Source organism: Notechis scutatus, chromosome 1 (assembly GCF_049901735.1).
Source record: "Notechis scutatus isolate UNSWTSFEM ecotype Mainland chromosome 1, rNotScu1.2, whole genome shotgun sequence".
NCBI classification, from domain to species: domain Eukaryota; kingdom Metazoa; phylum Chordata; class Lepidosauria; order Squamata; family Elapidae; genus Notechis; species Notechis scutatus.
In genome coordinates this window covers 133,597,216-133,615,503 of record NC_142009.1, presented here as the reverse complement: position 1 = coordinate 133,615,503, position 18,288 = coordinate 133,597,216, and the positions used below count along the sequence as shown (strand labels likewise).

General features: G+C 40.2%; 1 protein-coding gene across 1 annotated transcript in view; it reads left to right on the top strand.

Moving 5' to 3' along the window:
• The first annotated feature begins 4,449 nt into the window (after positions 1–4,449).
• Positions 4,450–18,288, top strand: part of ADAM17 (ADAM metallopeptidase domain 17) — a 38,445-nt gene continuing 24,606 nt past the window's right edge. Inside the window, exons 1-9 of the mRNA XM_026674339.2 lie at positions 4,450–4,766; positions 6,550–6,682; positions 8,687–8,820; positions 10,923–11,011; positions 12,592–12,760; positions 14,862–14,992; positions 16,118–16,207; positions 17,423–17,539; positions 18,117–18,261. Of these exons, the coding sequence (XP_026530124.2) occupies positions 4,640–4,766; positions 6,550–6,682; positions 8,687–8,820; positions 10,923–11,011; positions 12,592–12,760; positions 14,862–14,992; positions 16,118–16,207; positions 17,423–17,539; positions 18,117–18,261 (1,135 nt within the window). The 5' untranslated portion in view covers positions 4,450–4,639. The remainder of the gene's footprint in view (positions 4,767–6,549; positions 6,683–8,686; positions 8,821–10,922; positions 11,012–12,591; positions 12,761–14,861; positions 14,993–16,117; positions 16,208–17,422; positions 17,540–18,116; positions 18,262–18,288) is intronic.

Sequence of the window (18,288 nt, the reverse complement as noted above, 5' to 3'; positions counted from 1 at the left end):
TACAAAAACGCATTAAAACTAAAACCAAGACATTAAAAACAGCAAAAACCTGGCATCTAATAGTACTTTAGCACTTGGGAAAAGAAAAACCAGGCCTTCAAAGCTTTACGGAAAGTCTGGAGGGTAGAGGCCTGCCCTAACTTCAGTGATGCAGAGTGTTCCATAAGGCAGGGGCTGCCACGGAAAAGGCGTATTTTCTATCTACCACCGGATCGCAATATATAAGGGAAGAAGCCAGGAGCATGCTCACCCTGTCAGGACCGGTAGATGTCTTGTAGATGCCTGCATATAACCTGGTTCTGTGCCGTATAGGATTTTAAAGGTGATGACCACCTTGAACTGCAACCTGGAAAAAAATCTGGAAGCTTGCGCAACATAACAGAAGCCTTAACATGGGCAAATCAAGGGGTTCCCATTACTTGTGGGCTGCTGCCTTCTGGACCAGTTGACTTTCTGGACAGTCCAGTAGAATGCATTGCAGTAATTCAAACAGGAAGTGACCAAGGCATGACTGACCATAAACAAGCCTTCCCAGTCCAGAGAAAGGTGCAATTGGCACAGTAGACAAATCTGTGAAAGCCCCCACCCTCCACACACACACAGCTGCCACTTGCTCCTTAAGCAGGAGCTATAAATCCAGGAAGACTCCCACATTGCATACCAGCTTAGACCAGGGAAGCACTATCTATTTCAGAGTTAAAGAACAAAGTATTGGGGGGGGGGGCACTCCACCTTGTTATAGATGAGTAGAAACTGGTTCTTCCCTCAGACCTTTTACAGCCTTCAAGCATTCTGCCAGCACAACTACAGCATCATTTGTTTGGCTACGGGTAGAGATCAATAGGAACAATTCCCTTAATCAGGTAAGGTGTTAGGTGTAGCAAAATGATGGGTCATATTTAAGGGGCAAATGTTACTGGTAGTGAAATACGATTTAAACTATACAAATTAGAAATAAATATATTTGCTTAGTTACCTTTATAAATAGAAATGGGGTACAGAATTGGGTAGAAATACAGGTAGTCCTCGACTTATGACTACAATTGAGCCCAGTATGTTGCTAAGTGAGAAATTTGTTAAGTGAGTTTTGCCTCATTTCTTGCCACATTTGTTAAGTGAAACACTGCAGTTGTTAAATTAGTAACTCAGTTGTTGAGTGAATTTGGCTTCCCCATTGACTTTGCTTGTCAGAAGGTTGCATATGCCCCCTGGACAATACAGCCCTCGTAAACAACCAGTTGTCAAGCACCTGACTAAATTGTGACCATGGAGTTGCTGCAATGGTTGCCACATTATTCCAGGCCAGATTATTCTGGCATATTAAGAAATAATTTGAAGTTGAATTATTTTTTCTAACATCTGCTGTCCATTAAATTACATCAAAAATTCCTAGTACAACAGATTTATTTTGCAAAATGCTAGCCCAAGTTAGAGGTTTCATATCTGCTACATGATTGCTATTTCCTGTAGATACTTTAATATTCTGGTACAGGATAGGGACTGTATAGTACTAGAATCTGTTTCCTAAGATAAAATATTGATAGTGACTCTTTTAGGCCTGGATTTTTTTGCTTCCTTGTAACTCCTTTGTAATTAGATTTGGAATGCTATACATTAATGATAGCCACTTTTATTGAACTTCCTGCCATCAAGAATATCTCAGAAACCACCACCAACTAGAAGCAGTGGTGCTATTCTACCGGTTTGGCCCAATTCTGGCATACTGGTAGTACCGAAGATCGGCTGAGACTGAACGAACTGCTGTTGGGCCATGCGCCTGCCCCGGCTCCTATACTGACCTTTATTCCCTGCTTTTGAAGCACAGCTGCTTTGTACGGCACAGCAGATTGCTGTGTGTCAGCTGTTGAAGCTACAGGGATTGCAGGAGGTGAGTAGGAAAGCCTCTGTGCGTGCACAAAGTGTGCATGAGCAAAGCATGCCCACCAAGCCACACCCATTGAACCATTGGTAAACCTCTTTGAAACCCACCACTGACTACAAGCACATGGAATCAGCACAGCACACAAGCCAACTAAAGCCCTTCAAAACATCCTAAGCAAACCAAAAGACCCAGCAACCCCAGAAGAAAAAAACTGGAGTCATCTATAAGATATAATGTAAGAAGTGCAACAATTATTACTAAGACAAACAAGCAGAAGACTGGCAGAATGCATCCATGAACACCAACTAGCAGTCAGGAGACATGATGAAAATTCTTTTAATTTCACAACATATAGACAGATTTATCCGTAGTTTCAATTGGGAAAATGACAATTCTAGACCAGGCCAAAAATGCCAGGGAATTTCTTGAAGCCTGGCATACTGACAAATTAGCTATCAATAGACATAAACATTAACCTCTATTGACTATGTAAAAAATACAATCAACCACCAGGCCAAAGGGGAACAAAAAGACCCAAGCACCTATCCACCAGAATCAGCACCCAGATCAGCATAGATAAACTTCAAGGTTAACTTTAGACCAACAATCAAGTAAACAATACCCCAAATCAAGAAATTGCCCAAAAGCCACTGGTAAACAGCCCAACCAAAGAATCTCTTTAAGACCATTCCTACCAACACAGACAGACAAGACACCAGAATATAAACTGACAGCAAACAGCACTCCTTACTAGCGATGTTACCTAGTTTGAGTAATGAAACGTCTGCAAGAAAAAAAGCTAAGAAACCGCCAAAGACCCCTTCTTCAAGTTCCTTTTCAAACCAGTCCTCCATTGCTGAATCTTACTCCAGAACTTAAGAAAAAAAAAACCTTTAATATAAACCCAAACAAAATGACAACTGGTGGGAAAGGGAACCCTAGTAGGATTTCAAAAAAAAATTTCTCCTCCAATAAATCCACTATATAGCAATAGAGGGCAGAATAAGAACAGTTTCAGGACGTCTATGGAGATTCTCAGTCATCCAGGTCATGGTTGTCCCAAGGGTGCTTTTTCAAGAGGCAGCTGGACTTTCTGGTTTTTCTTTAAAGATGTTTTGCTTCTCATCCAAGAAGCTTCTTCAGCTCCATCCAGTCAGAGCTGAAGAAGCTACTTGGATGAGAAGCAAAACGTCTTCAAAGAAAAACCAGAAAGTGCAGCTGCCTCTTGAAAAAGCACCTTGGGGACAATTTCAGGACTGTGAAAAACACCTCTGTGCCACTGGATGCAGAGCTTTCAGTTTCTAAGGAAATACTAGTGCCAGGCCTGCCATTCAGATCTCAGGGTAAGAATGTCCCTGACAGTTTCAACACTCTGACCAAGGACTTCTTTGTCTTTTAGAGTTATGGGACAAGCTAAGAGACAACTCCTGAGTGGAGTCCTTTTTCAGTAGCTCCCAAATAGAAAGCAAATTCTCCTAAACGAGTTCCATTCCACGTAACTTCATTAGAGACACTTCCATGAAGCTTTCTTTTTTCTTTTTGTTCTTCTTTGGGGTTGTCACCCTTCCAGTCTAATCTGCAACTCTTACCTTTCCGCATAGTCCTTGCACAGGCAGTCCTCGGCTTACAATTCATTTAGTGACCGTTCAAAGTTACAGTGGCCCTGAAAAATGTGGCTTATGACCATTTCCCACATTTACGACCTTTGCAGCATCATTTGTGATCAAAATTTAGATGCTTGGCAACCTGTTGCTGTGTCCCTGCGTCATGTGATCCCCTTTTGCGACCTTCTGACAAGCAAAGTCAATGGGGAAGCCAGATTCACTGAACCACCGGGTTATTAACTTATCAAACTGCAGTGGTTCACTTAACAACTGGCAAGAAAGGTCGTAAATGGGGAGAAACTCAACAAATGCTCAATTTGGGACTGAATTGTGGTCGCTAAGTCGAGGACTACCTGTAATAATCAGGGCTGGGCGACTTAACTGTCCGCCTTAGTCAAGCTGAGCGCGCTGCGCCACGGAGTTAACACACATTTATGAAACCTCCGCTTGCCGAGTGCTGAGTAAGTGGCACAGGAGCGCTGTCTTCTTCCAATAAAATGAAAACAGGTCAGGTATTATTCCAGGCACAGAGCATATTACGCATGAGCTACTGTATGCTAATATCCTGAGCTTTGTTGTAAAGCAAACTTCCTATAGGCTTATAGTGTATTAGAGAGAGACAACATTTGTTACATGAAGTCACAATGTTAAACAGTTAAGTATACGGGTAATTCTCAACTTACTACCACAATTGGGATCGGAATTTCTGTCATTAGTCAATGCAGTTCTAAAACTGCATTGTACTGTATGTACAATATAACTGCATCAATGTATGATGGCTATCTGGCATTCCAGGATTCTTTTTATAAAAGCATTCTTCGTTATTCCCCAGAGACCAGAGCTAAGTCTCGCCTCAGCGAACCCCTCTTCTACTTCTGCTGAACAAGCAGGAGGGAAACCAAAACGGAGCCGCTTTTGTTTCCCTCTCGGCGTCGCCGGGAGATGCTCCTCCCCTTCCCGAACGGAACAAGATGGCGGCCGCTCTGCTGGCCCATCATGCTCCGCGGGAGGCCGGCTCGTCTTCCGTGTGTGGGGGAGAGAGACCGAGAGAGCCGCCCTGGGGCCGAAGGAGGAAGGCTGGACGGTCGGCTGATGCGAGCCCGAAGGAAGGCAGGAGGAGAAGGAGTTCTGCCGCCGCCGCCGCCCGGCGACCATGCCGCCTCAGTCCCGTTCCGGTCGGCGGCTGCTTCCCGTTTTGCTGCTGCTGCTGCTGCCGCCGCTAATAGCGCGCGGGATTTCCACCCAGCGACCCCGGGGCGGGCATCGGGAGTCGCGATTCGGTGAGTGTTTGGAAAAAAAGAGGCGGAGGGCGAGGGAGAGCTTGGCCTCGCTGTCCCCCACGGACAGAAACCCGAGAGGTCCTCCTCCGGCTCGGCCAGCGGGCTGTTTCGTTTCGGTCTGGGGTGGCGCAACCTGGGACGAATCCCCGGCTGTAGCCGAGCGAGAGGCTGGGGACGGCGGTGGGGCAAAGCGTTTGGCCGTGGCGGAGAGTTTCTGGAAAGAAGCCTGTTTGGAGAAGCTGAACTGTTGTTTCTCCATCCGGGAGAGGCCGGGCACACGCATGCAGTGGCGGTCGTTTTGCGAGTCTTAGCAGGAGTGACGGCGGGGATCAGCCGGAGGTTGCCTGGGAAGAGACAACTTTTGGGGAACTTTTGAGGGCGGGGGCGGGGGAGGGGGAACTCATTGGCCAGGGCGGGGGCTGCTCATAGTTGTAAACCGGTTGAAGGGGGTATGTAAGAAAAAAGGAGGAAGTCCTCTTCTCCTTGGGGAGGATTATGAGTGCTGGAAGATATCTTGTCTCCAAAATACACCAGTTCCCCATACAGGTGATCCTCGATTTACTACACAGTTGAACCCAACATTTATGTTGATAAGTGAGACGTTTGTTAACTGTCTTGTCCCATTTTACGATCTTACAAATAGAAACGGGTACAGAATTGGATAGAAATACAGGTAGTCCTTGATTTATGGCCACAATTGAGCCCAAAATGTATGTTGCTAAGTGAGAAATTTGTTAAGTGAGTTTTCACTACATTTGTTAAGTGAATCACTGAAGTTGTTAAGTTAGTAATTCGGTTGTTGAGTGAATCTGGCTTCCCCATTGACTTTGCTTGTCAGAAAGTTGCAAAAGGTAATCACATGACCCCTAGACACTGCAACCGCCCTAAATACATGCCAGTTTCCAAATGTCTCAGTTTTGATCGCGTGACCATGGAGATGCTCTAACAGTTATAAGTGTGAAAAACAGTCAGAACTCACTTTTTTTCAGTGCTGTTGTAACTTTGAATGGACACTAAATGAATTGTAAGTCAAGGACTACCTGTACTGTTCTAATGCAGAGGTCAGGACTGTAAACACAGCCATAGGTAATTTAATGCACAGCTAAATATTGAAATGGTGTTAAAAGTATTCTTATGGCAGGTAAGATACATCTTTATTTTTGGGAGTTTAGGGCTCCCTTTACAGTATAAGAATCACACATGTAAAGTAAGAAAACCTGAGGTACTATTGAACAGTACTGTACTGTATGGATAGGTATAAAATAGCTGCTGATGCTCATAAAAGATCTTTTTAAAGAACTTAAATATCTAGTATTTTTTCTGGTGCAAGAAACAAGTAGTTGTAATTCTTAGGAAATATTTCTGGAATGGGGTGTGGAGTTTTGAGTTTCAATTCCTGATTCAGTTATAGTTTTCCAATATAGCCATTTATTCATGCTCCATGTCATTTCCATAGAATTCTTAAAAGGATATAATTACTGGTATATACATTTCATTTTGGCACTTTCTTGTGAATGAAATGAGACATTAAAAGGTAACAATATTCCACATAACAATTAAATATTTTCGGGACTATGAGTGATGAACACAGTAGAATTTTCTAAATCATAAAAGTCCAAATTAGTGGGACTGAGGCATATGACTTACACAGTGCAGCTTCAGTGATAGATATGCTTGGATGCTCCTTTTTGTCATTGCATCTTGTTCCATTTACAGTAGTTATAAGCCAATACTTCTCTTTATATATTTTGTGTTTAAGCCTTCACTTTCTTTTTCCCCACAGAGAGATTAGAGTCTGTTCTTTCAGACTATGATATTCTTTCTGTGTCCAACATCCAACAACATTCAGTAAGACGAAGAGATATCCAACCTGAATCCCATATAGAGAGACTTGTTAGTTTTTCAGCATTGCATAGGTATGATTTTTTTTCCCTAACTAAATGCAGAATCTAGCTGGTTCTGCCTTGTTTATGCATTGTTGCAATCAGGTATTACCGGTATCTGGGTAGTAGGGAACCTTATGTCTATTAGGAATGAAAAGGAAATTATTTTAGTTTTTTTATAATGTAAGATAATAAATATGTCATTGGGCTTTCACCCACAAGGTAAATACACTGCTCAAAAAAAAATAAAGGGAACACTTAAACAACACAATGTAACTCCAAGTCAATCACACTTCTGTGAAATCAAACTGTCCACTTAGGTAGCAACATTGATTGACAATTTCACATGCTGTTGTGCAAATGGAATAGACAACAGGTGAAAAGCATAGGCAGGTAGCAAGACATCCCCTATAAAGGAGTGGTTCTGCAGGTGGTGACCACGGACCACTTCTCAGTTCCTATGCTTTCTGGCTGATGGTTTGGTCACTTTTGAATGTTGGCGGTGCTTTCACTCTAGTGGTAGCATGAGACGGAGTCTACAACCCACACAAGTGGCTCAGGTAGTGCAGCTCATCCAGGATGGCACATCAATGCAAGCTGTGGCAAGAAGGTTTGCTGTGTCAGCGTAGTGTCCAGAGCATGGAAACACTACCAGGAGACAGGCCAGTACATCAGTAGACGTGGAGGAAGCTGTAGGAGGGCAACAACCCAGCATCAGGACCGCTACCTCCACCTTTGTGCAAGGAGGGACAGGAGGAGCACTGCCAGAGCACTGCAAAATGACCTCCAGCGGGCCACAAATGTGCATGTGGCTGCTCAAACTGTCAGAAACAGACTCCGTGAGGGTGGTACGAGGGCCCGATGTCCACAGGTGGGGGTTGTGCTTACAGCCCAACACCGTGCAGGACGTTTGGCATTTGCCAGAGAACACCAAGATTGGCAAATTCGCCACTAGCTCTTCACAGATGAAAGCAGGTTCACATATGACAGATGTGACAGGGTCTGGAGATGCCGTGGAGAACGTTCTGCTGTCTGCAACATCCTCCAGCATGACCGGTTTGGCAATGGGTCAGTAATGGTATGTGGTGGCATTTCTTTAGGGGGCCTCACAGCCCTCCATGTGCTCACCAGAGGTAGCCTGACTGCCATTAGGTACCGAGATGAGATCCTCAGACCCTTGTGAGACCGTATGCTGGTGCGGTTGGCCCTGGGTTCCTCCTAATGCACAACAATGCTAGACCTCATGTGGCTGGAGTGTGTCAGCAGTTTCTGCAAGACGAAGGCATTGATGCTATGGACTGGCCCACCTGTTCCCCAGACTTGAATCCAATTGAGCACATCTGGGACATCATGTCTCGCTCCATCCACCAACATGCACCACAGACTGTCCAGGAGTTGGGGGATGCTTTAGTCCAGGTGTGGGAAGAGATCCCTCAGGAGACCATCCGCCACCTCATCAGGAGCATGCCCAGGCATTGTAAGGAGGTCATACAGGCACGTGGAGGCCACACACACTACTGAGCCTCATTTTGACTTGTTTTAAGGACATTAAAACAAAGTTGGATCAGCTTGTAGTGTTTTTTTCTATTTTAATTTTGAGTGTAATAGCAATCTCCATGGGTTGCTAAATTTGATTTCCATTGATAATTTTTGTGTGATTTTATTGTCAGCACATTAAACTATGTAATGAACAAAGTATTTAATAAGAATATTTCATTCATTCAGATCTAGGATGTCTTATTTTTGTGTTCCCTTTATTTTTTTGAGCAGTGTATATTGGCAAGCATGATAGATCAGTATCTAAAGCTCAAATATATATGCAAGGCTTTGAATCTCTTTTAATAATGTATTGAAATATTTTCTTAAATATTTATCTCAGGTTTGAAAATTGAAAAACAATTTATGTTAAAAGCTGTTAGTAAACATTCTTGATGCTGTTTGTCATCATTTCCATAGAGAGCCATATGCAACAATTCCTAATGTTTTGTGCACAGAAAAATAAGTGCTTTAGATGCATCTGAAATTTATTTTTTACAGGCATTTTAAGTTATATTTAACATCAACAGCAGACCATTTTTCAAAAAACTTTCAAGCACTTATTCTTGATGGCAAAGGCAATGAAAGAGAGTATCATGTACAATGGCAAGAATTTTTCACGGGTCATATTGTTGGTAAGTGTGTACAAGTAAGGGTTGCTTGCTAGCATTGTTATTCAGTTGCTAAGATGTGACCAGCTCTTTGCGGCCCCATGGACCATAACATACCAAGACCTTCTGTGCTCCACTGTCTCCCAGAGTCTACCCAAATTTATATTTGTTGTGTTGATGACACTATCCATCCATCTCATCCTCTGCAGGCTCCTTCTCCCTTTGCCTTCAATCTTTCTTAGCATCAGAGTCCTCTCTTCTCATTAGGTGGCCAAAGTATTTGAGCTTCATCTGCAGTATCTGTTCTTCCAAAGAACAGTCAGGATTGATTTCCTTTAGGATTAGTAGTATACGAAAAGTCACATTATATTTTTTAAAAATGTCAAACTGCCATGATCTGGAATACCATAAACAACTTTCTGTTCTGGAAAAAATAATCTCAGAAGACAAGAAACTGCTATTACAGGACTGTCAAACTCACGGACCGCGGACTAGATGTGTCATGTGCTGGCTCTGCCCCAGCCCAGTTTAGTGAAAGGGAAAAAAGTCCTGATACGTCATGTGACATTGCCATGATTATGCAAGTTTGACATCTCTGTGCTATTAAAACAGCCAAACCATACAACAGATTTTGCAGACAACTACTGGGTATTTGTGTAAATGGAAAGCATAATAGACTGTTACTAGAATCTATTGCCATAATTAATATTTATTAACTATATTCAAAAATGTTTTCACTAGATAGCTTATAACACATTAGAATCATGACCTAATTCTTAGAGGCTGAGGTGATTGAAGACTACAGTTCATAAACAGTAGAAACCTAAGCAAACTCATTACAACTTTTGATTTCAGCATATACCTTTTAAATATTGAGGCAATGAAAGGAGAGTGGAGAGAAAGAACATGTCTTACTGGTGCCTCAAAGGCAAAATTATACGCGTGCCTTATTGCATTGCCACTTATAGCATCTGAATTTGGGACAGCAATTGGAGCAGAAGCTCCACCAACAGATAGGAACAAATGAGTAGGTGGTATGGATGGTATAATCCCCCAGCCATGGCAAGTTTTATAGGCTAATTTAGACTGATAGAGCTTGATTTTGGTCCAAAAATGAACTGGGAGACCATGAAAATCACATAAAAATGATACAGGATGGTTATAATCCTTGGGTCCAAGTAGCACTCTTGTTGTTATACAGGTAGTCCTTGGATTATGACACTGGCACTGTACAATGGGTACTTACGATAGGTCCTCAGGGTTCTAGCCATCACAGCATCCCTGTGATCATGTGATTGTGATCTGGGTGCCTTGCTCATAATTATGATGTTGCAGCAAGCCATGATCAGGTGATCATAGCTTCCAATACTCCCTGCTAGCTTCCCAGAAGCAAAGTCAATGGAGAAGCTGACAGGAAATCAGAAGTCATGATGAGGTGAAGTCCTCATTTAACAATGGCAAATGGGACTGCGGAAATGCCATTGTTAAACGATGCAGTCACATGTTATTACATTTTAGAACCTTGTCACTTAGCAACAGAATTCCCAGTCCCAATTGCCATTGTAACCCAAGGACTACCTGTATGATGGCAAGTGTGCTAATGAATCCATAGTACAAAATACTAAAGCAAAGTGAATAAAAAATTGAGAAGGTAGTATAAATTTTAAAGAATCTAATCATATTATTTATAATAATAAAGTCATTGAAAGTAGGTAATATTACATTGCTTTATATGGCTCCCATCCCACAAATGAGACTTTCAGCAGTTAACAAATGCTAAAACAATAAAAATACCAGCAAAGAAGAAAAAAATACTACAGTGGTCACCAAGGATAAACTCAAACCAAACTGCGAAAGATTTTTCACTGGTCCATTTTGCCTCCCAAACCCCAGGCCCTGGAGCATGTCTTTTGACATAGTCAGTCAATATACCCCAAAGGTTTTCCTTGAATCTCATGACATAACCTCAAATTCATAATACATAACTTCTCTGCAAATGGGAGCTGACATGTTACTGTGTAGTATGTTTGTAAAAAACTCATGCAGGACATATTGTGTATGTTTCAGTATAAAGTAGCTGCTGATTAAATTAATAGATCATTTTTTTTGCTTCCCCCCATATCCAGGTCAGAGTAATTCCAAAGTTATGGCTCACATAGGTGAAGGTGATTTCACATTGAGGATCAATACAGATGAAGAAGAATATAATGTTGAGGTACACCCCATTACAAAAATCTACATGTAACCAAATAATTGCTTAACTTTCTTTTAATAGATTGCAATATTAAAATTTGATATAAATAGTCAAGAAGCAGCCTGAATGGAAAATTATGCATATAGGTAAAATTCTCCCTGACTTTGGGATATGATGCTTATGGAAAATCTAAGAAAACCACATTACACCATACTGGTTTTCTCTCTTGCTGTAACTATTCATCTGCTTAGAAAGTGTTTGTTTAAAAACTGCCATGAAATTGTTTTAGTCTACAATCTACCTGAAAAAGGGAACTTACGATCCAGACCCAAAGTTCTGATTGTCAGCCACCTCCCTGCTGCCTATGATCACATGACTGAACTTCAGGTTCTTTGCAACATTTATGATTGCTTGCAGTGTCCTGCGGTCATGTGACTGCATTTTAAGCCACTTTTGCTGAAAACTGGCAGGTGCTTCCAGTTCACTTCATGTCTGCAATGTTCACTTAGTGACCACTGCAGCAATAAACTCTAAAATGCAATAGCACCTATCACTCCATAGTGCTTTACAGCATTTTCTGAACAGTTTGCAAATGTCAGCCTATTTCCCCCAACAATCTGGCTCCTCATTTCACCCTGAAGAATGGAAGGCTGAGTCAGCCTTGAGCTGGTCAGGATCGAACTCCTGGCTGTGGACAGAGTTTGCCTGCAGTATTGCATTCTAACCACTGCACCTCCATGGTTATTTAAAATGGTTTTACAACTGCTATAAGAGGCTCCATTATGGTCATAACTTGAGGACTATTGGTTTTCCAGTTAACAACCTTTTGGGCATCTTCTATATTGAAGGTCCAGTCCATTTTTTAAAATCTCTAGTTCCATATAATAACTTCCTTTCTGTCATAGTAATTTTCAGTGTTTTTCGACTGTTTTGCAAAACAATCTAAGCTAAGGAACAAAATCAACCATTAGGGTTCTTACAATTACACCTGTCATTTTTTTTTCTTTGTGAACTCCTGTCCACAAAAACAAATTATGGAGCATAAAATTGTACTTAGTGTGAAACAAGTGTGATAATTTACAAATTTTTCATGAAGTGGATGTTGGAATGAGTAGGAATAATATATGGCCTAAATTCTGGCTCAATACCAATAGTAATTCTGATAAACATAATGACATTATTTTGAAACTAATCAAGGTTTACGTCTGAATGAAGCTATTTTAAAATGTAGCATTATTTTTCAAATTCATTTTGGCAAACTATTTCATAGAGAATGCATAGGGTAGCTGTTTAGCAAAATTGACTAGAAATGAAGATAATTTTACCTAATGTGAAAAAATCCTAAATCTATTGTAAACTTACAAAGCCACATAAGGTGGTTTGGAACAGAATTAGATATATTCACAATCATAAATAATTATTTTGAAAAATACTAAGGTTTAGCATATTTAGTTTTTCAGGCTTCTGAAGCAACCATTCTTGATAAGTTACTCCACTTAGGCTGCTTTTACTTAAAAGACACTCTGTTGAACTTAATGTAGCTTATTTTTAAGCAGGCATAAAAAAAAAAACATATCTGTGATACTATTTTTCTGCTCTAGCCCTTATGGAGGTTTCTCAACAACACAGAAGATGGAAGGCTTTTGGTATACAAATCCAAAGATATTAAGGATATCTCACGATTACAATCCCCAAAAATATGTGGTTATGTCAAACTAGAAGAAGAGGGGCTTTGGGGAGGAGGGCTCAAGGATAATCATGTAAATATAGGTAAGCATCCAATTGTTTGCGGTATTTTTTCCAAAATTGGGTAAGACTCTTTTGCGACAGCATAGGGTACTAAAGGTAATCCTCAACTTACAACCATTTGTTCAGCAACTGTTCAAAGTACAATGGTGCTAAAAAAATGGGCTTATATAACCTGTGTCCTTGTTATGGCTATTGCAGCACTCCGCTTGTCATGTGATCAAAACGTGGACGCTTGGAGCCCCTTTGTACTAGGGCATAGTTTCTTACCCATTGCTAAAGTTGTGCTGTCTTTATGAAGAGATTTACAAAGATAAAGCAGCTTTAGCCACGTGTATAAAATGGTCACCAGAGAAGCTGGCTCCAAAAAGGGTCCAGAAGGAGGCTGCAATGCAGTGAGGTGCTTCTGCTTCAGTCAGTGGCTGGGAACTGGAGAGAAGGCAGCTGAGTGAGCTTCACGTTCCAGGGCTGCTTGCCATCACTCAAAGTAGATGAGTGGGGTGAACTGGAGGCAGTCCATTATCTTACTAGGGGTCAGGGCTGGAGGGACCAAGCCTGGGATGCTTAGAGAAGATAACCTTTATTGTCGCTTTTTTGCTGTGAACACAGCGGCACACATTAAAAAATGAAATTCTGATTCCCACTTTGAAAAGAAAATGTGAATATATGTGTGTGTGTGTGTGGTTGTGTGTGTGTATGTACCCACACCTATACATATGCTATACACACACACACACACTCACACTCTGTTAACTCTCAAGGCTCTTTTTTCCGCTATGTATACTAAATGGTCTGATTAATATGTGTGTGTTTTTTGTGTGTGTATGTATACCTGTACCTACATGTATGACCCCACCCCTCTCTCCATGTGCATGTGTGTGTGTATATACACCCCCACACACACACATTAATCACAGACCATTTAGAATACATAGCGGAAAAAAGAGCCTTGAGAGTTAGCAAGGCTGATACTATTTTTGGTTAACAACAACATGGAATGCCAGATAGCCATCATACATTGATGCAGTTATATTGTACATACAGTACAATGCAGTTTTAGAACTGCATTGACTAATGACAGAAATTCCGATCCCAATTGTGGTAGCAAGTTGAGAATTACCCGTATACTTAACTGTTTAACATTGCGACTTCATGTAACAAATGTTGTCTCTTTCTAATACGTATTTGCCGCGTATAAGATGACTTTTGCCCAAAACATGCCCAAGTGGGGGTCGCTATACGCCGGTATATCCACTGCCGGCTGGAGGCTTGTTGGACGCAGGCGCCTCTGGCTTCCCGATCCCTGCGCGCTCCGCTTCATCCGCTCGCCCGCTCCGCCCGAGGCTGCTACTGCTCTTCCCACGGCCCTGGCACTCTGCCCTGCCGCTGCAGCCCCGGGATTTCTGGAGGCTTCCTACGCGGTCGCTTAAGCAAACCTATAGGAAGTTTGCTTTACAACAAAGCTCAGGATATTAGCATACAGTAGCTCATGCGTAATATGCTCTGTGCCTGGAATAATACCTGACCTGTTTTCATTTTATTGGAAGAAGACAGCGCATGTATGATTTCCACATACTATTAATAGTGGTTGTATTCCTATTGTTTTTCTACTATTTGTATTAATCCCCGTGGCCTCTTTAACAGTCTATTATTTTTAACATTGGCTTAGCATTATGTGCTAACACTGACTCCCTGGCATGAAATGATGTAAGAAAGATTTCAGCAAAAGATTCCTGTAAATGAATGTTCTGCTTCTGCTTTCTTTTATTGTATGGAGTGTGGGGGGAGAGAGAGAGAGAAACACTTTTAAAATAAATGCTCTTTTCACCCTTTCCCAGTCTCATTCTCTGCATATGTCACATGGTATGACTGGAGATAAAATTGAGGAAGTTCTCTTGTAAGCCCACTTGACTCTTTAAAAATGTGGGGTGAGTGGCTAATAAATAAATAAATAAATAAATACGCATAGGCAATTTCTGCAACTCCCTAACTTTTTCTGTTTCACTTATAGCACTTGCACTGAACAGGCAGATAATTTCATGATTAACATGTTCACATATTATGGAAAATATTGACACAATAGCTGTAAATAAGTTACCTGATGGTATTCCAATTATCATGATAGAAAATATTCCTCGGAGAAGAAGAGCTATTCCTGACCCCATGAAAAATACTTGCAAGATGTTAGTGGTGGCAGATCATCGTTTTTTTAAGAATATGGGCCGCGGGGAAGAAAGTACCACCATTAACTACTTAGTAAGTGTGATTATCTGCTGATAAAGTATGAGAGGGTATAACTAAATATTTAAGTAGTGTTCAGCAGGTATGAATAAGGATATACATATGAATAGATAGTACTAACAAACAGATAGTCCTCAACTTGCAACAGTTCATTTAGTGATCATTCGAAGTTACAACAGCATTGAAAAAAAGTGACTTATGACTGTTTTTCGCATTTGTGACTTGTTGCAGCATCCCCATGTTCACGTGATTAGAATTCAGATCCTTGGCAACTGGTTCATATTTTTGATGGTTGCAGTGTCCTAGGGTCATGTGATCTCCTTTTTGCACCCTTCTGACAAGCAAAGTCAATGGGGAGGCCAGATTCACTTAACCCTGTTACTAACTTAAGAACTTTAGTGATTCATTTAACAATCGTGACAAGAAAGCTCATAAAATGGGGCAAAATTCTCTTAATTGCCTCCCTTAGCGACATAAATGTTGGCCTCAATTGTTGTCATAAGTCGATGACTACCTGTATATTTCTTCTGTTTGTGAGTTTGCACCAACTCCATTCCTTAATCCAGGGGTGTCAAACTTGCAGTCTGTGGGTGAGATGCCTCACGCTCTGCCCACACCCAGCCCCGGTTTAGAAAGGGGGAAAAAAGTTAGGATACGTCACGTGATGACGCCGTGTCGTCGCGAGTTTGACATCCCTGCTGTAATCCAATTTACTATTTTTATGGAGAAAAATGATGTGAAAGAAATAGTATTATTATTTTATTTTATTTCACAGTTTTTATATACTACTCAAAAGCAGCAAACATGCTAATACTCCTGCCTCCTTTTTCCCACAAGAGCGCAATTTGTCCCATAGTCACCCAGCAATTTTTATAAGAGAGACCTAGGATTCATTGTCTATTGGTTTTGGGCCATCACCTTCACCATTACTCCAAACTGGGCTTTCATATATTAAATGCTGCCTTGAACTCCTGCTTGATTAGTGTAATACAAATGTAGCAAATACAATGACTTAAATAAGTAGAATGCTATTATTCCCTTCTCATGCACAGAACATGCGTTTATTTATAAATAGCCTACAATCTTAAATTCTAATGACATGGGTTGACTGGAATCCCTTGTTTTCCTTTCTGCATATAGATTGAATTAATAGACAGAGTGGATGACATCTATCGCAATACCTCATGGGACAACGCCCACTTCAGCGGATATGGCATACAGATAGAGCAGGTATTAAAATACCTCCCAGAAGGAATGTGAACACTTTTGCTGGAAACCAGAGCGCATTCAATTCAATATTTTATTGAATAATTTAACTGTACTTTGTGATACATGCAAAACATGTGATGAATTATGATGATCCTGAACTTGAAGGTTATGGTTCTTTTTTGTTCTCCTTTCCCTTTTTCTTTCTAATAGAAATACAGATAGAAGAAATAGCCATAGGAATATGTCCCCAAAATTCAGCAATGTTTGTTTTATCATATTTTTCCAAATCTTCATATTTAGTAGAAACAAAGCCCTGTGGAGAGGATATTACAACAGACCTGGTGAACTGGGAGTATTTCAGTATTTCAGAAAAAAATTGACTGCAGCAGTAATCACGAAGGGAAAACTCATTACAGTTGTCTTCCTTGCGAACACCTCCACCCTCTCGTAACAGCAAATCTTGCTTAAATTGGGAAACTAACCAGGAAAAAGTGTCCTTCAGGCATTCCTTTTTTTGGTATACTGTTCTAATTTAGTTAGTTTTAATTTTGGAACTTTCTTTTTGCTGATAGCACTGACTATATTTGTGTGAAGTAATGAACGCATATGCCTAAGTGAATTATGCTGTTTCATATTTAAACTTCTGCATCAAGTATATTTCTTTTTTGTCAGTAAAGATAGCAAAGAACAAACAGTAGTGTCACTAATCCATTTTTTCATTGCCAAGAGAAATCCTGATCAGATTTTCAATGTTTAATATGTAAAAACAATTGTTTTAATAAAGGTAGCATATGCCTGGCAATGTTCTCATTATTTTCTCACCACTGTTAGTACAATAATGTTTTCTCTTTAAAATTAGTACTAGATATAGTTGCAAATTCTATTCAACCTTTTAAAAGTATTTATTTATCAAATTTATAATCGTTGAGATTTAGGTTAAGCTACTGAAATTTAAAAGCTTGATATGTGCTTGCTGTGCTGAAGAATTTGTTTGGATATGCTTATTTTATCCAAGAAACAGAAATATGTTTTCTTTCACCAGATCATTTTAGAAACTTTCTGTTTGAGTGAGTTTGCTGGGGTAAAAGTGTAATATAATTTTTCAGTATATGAATTGCTATGGGCCTTTGCTAATGAGTAATGGTATTTTCTGTTCATTAAAAAGCAGAAGCATTATTTTGAGCCCTTTTTCTGTTTTTACAAAGTTTCTAAATGTTTTATTTCTGTTTAATAAAGATTATTGTTCATAGTGAGCCAGAGGATTCCCTACTTCCTAAACAAAAACACTATAACATGGCAAAAAGTCAGCCTGATGAAGAGAAGGATGCCTGGGAAGTCAAGCAGCTGCTAGAGGTAGGTTTTTGTATGTGTGTGTGTGTGTGTGTGTGCATTTTAAATGATAAAATTAGCTATAAATAATTTATTTCTTGACTCACTTAAGATTGGGGGGAATCTCCAAATTACAACATATTTTAAGGAAGTTGATAACTGAATAGTTCAGGAATAAATATATAATGTTACATCATAAAAACATTTTTAAAACCCTCAAAGGAAATAGCTTTAAAATATGGTTCATGATTTAAAATAAACTAAATGCTTATCTAAGCTCTCGGAATTGTGGCAAAAATGTTGATGCAGCATGCTTTATCAAGTATATCTTAACTAATTTTCGATCCTCATTGTGCAGAAATTCTATTATAAGGTGTTTACTTCCTTTCTGGAATGCTTCACTATGTGATCCTGAGTAATTTATGACAGAAAAACAATCTCAGGCAAAATATTATCTTGGGCAAGGAAAATGGATCAGAGAAAAGTATTGTTTTGTGATGCGAGAAGTGGAGTCTCTTATTTATTGATCTCCTTTCCTAATTTATTGAACAAGCATCTCTAAGCTAAAAAGTGTTGTTTTTTTTAAATTTGTCCCCCAAAGCAATTCAGTTACGACATAGCTGAAAAAGCAGCTAAAGTGTGCCTTGCTCACCTATTTACATACCAAGATTTTGATTTGGGTACTCTTGGATTAGCTTATGTGGCATCTCAAAAACCAAACAGCCATGGTGGCATCTGTCCAAAAGGTAAGTCTTTCTACTTGGGATTTGGTT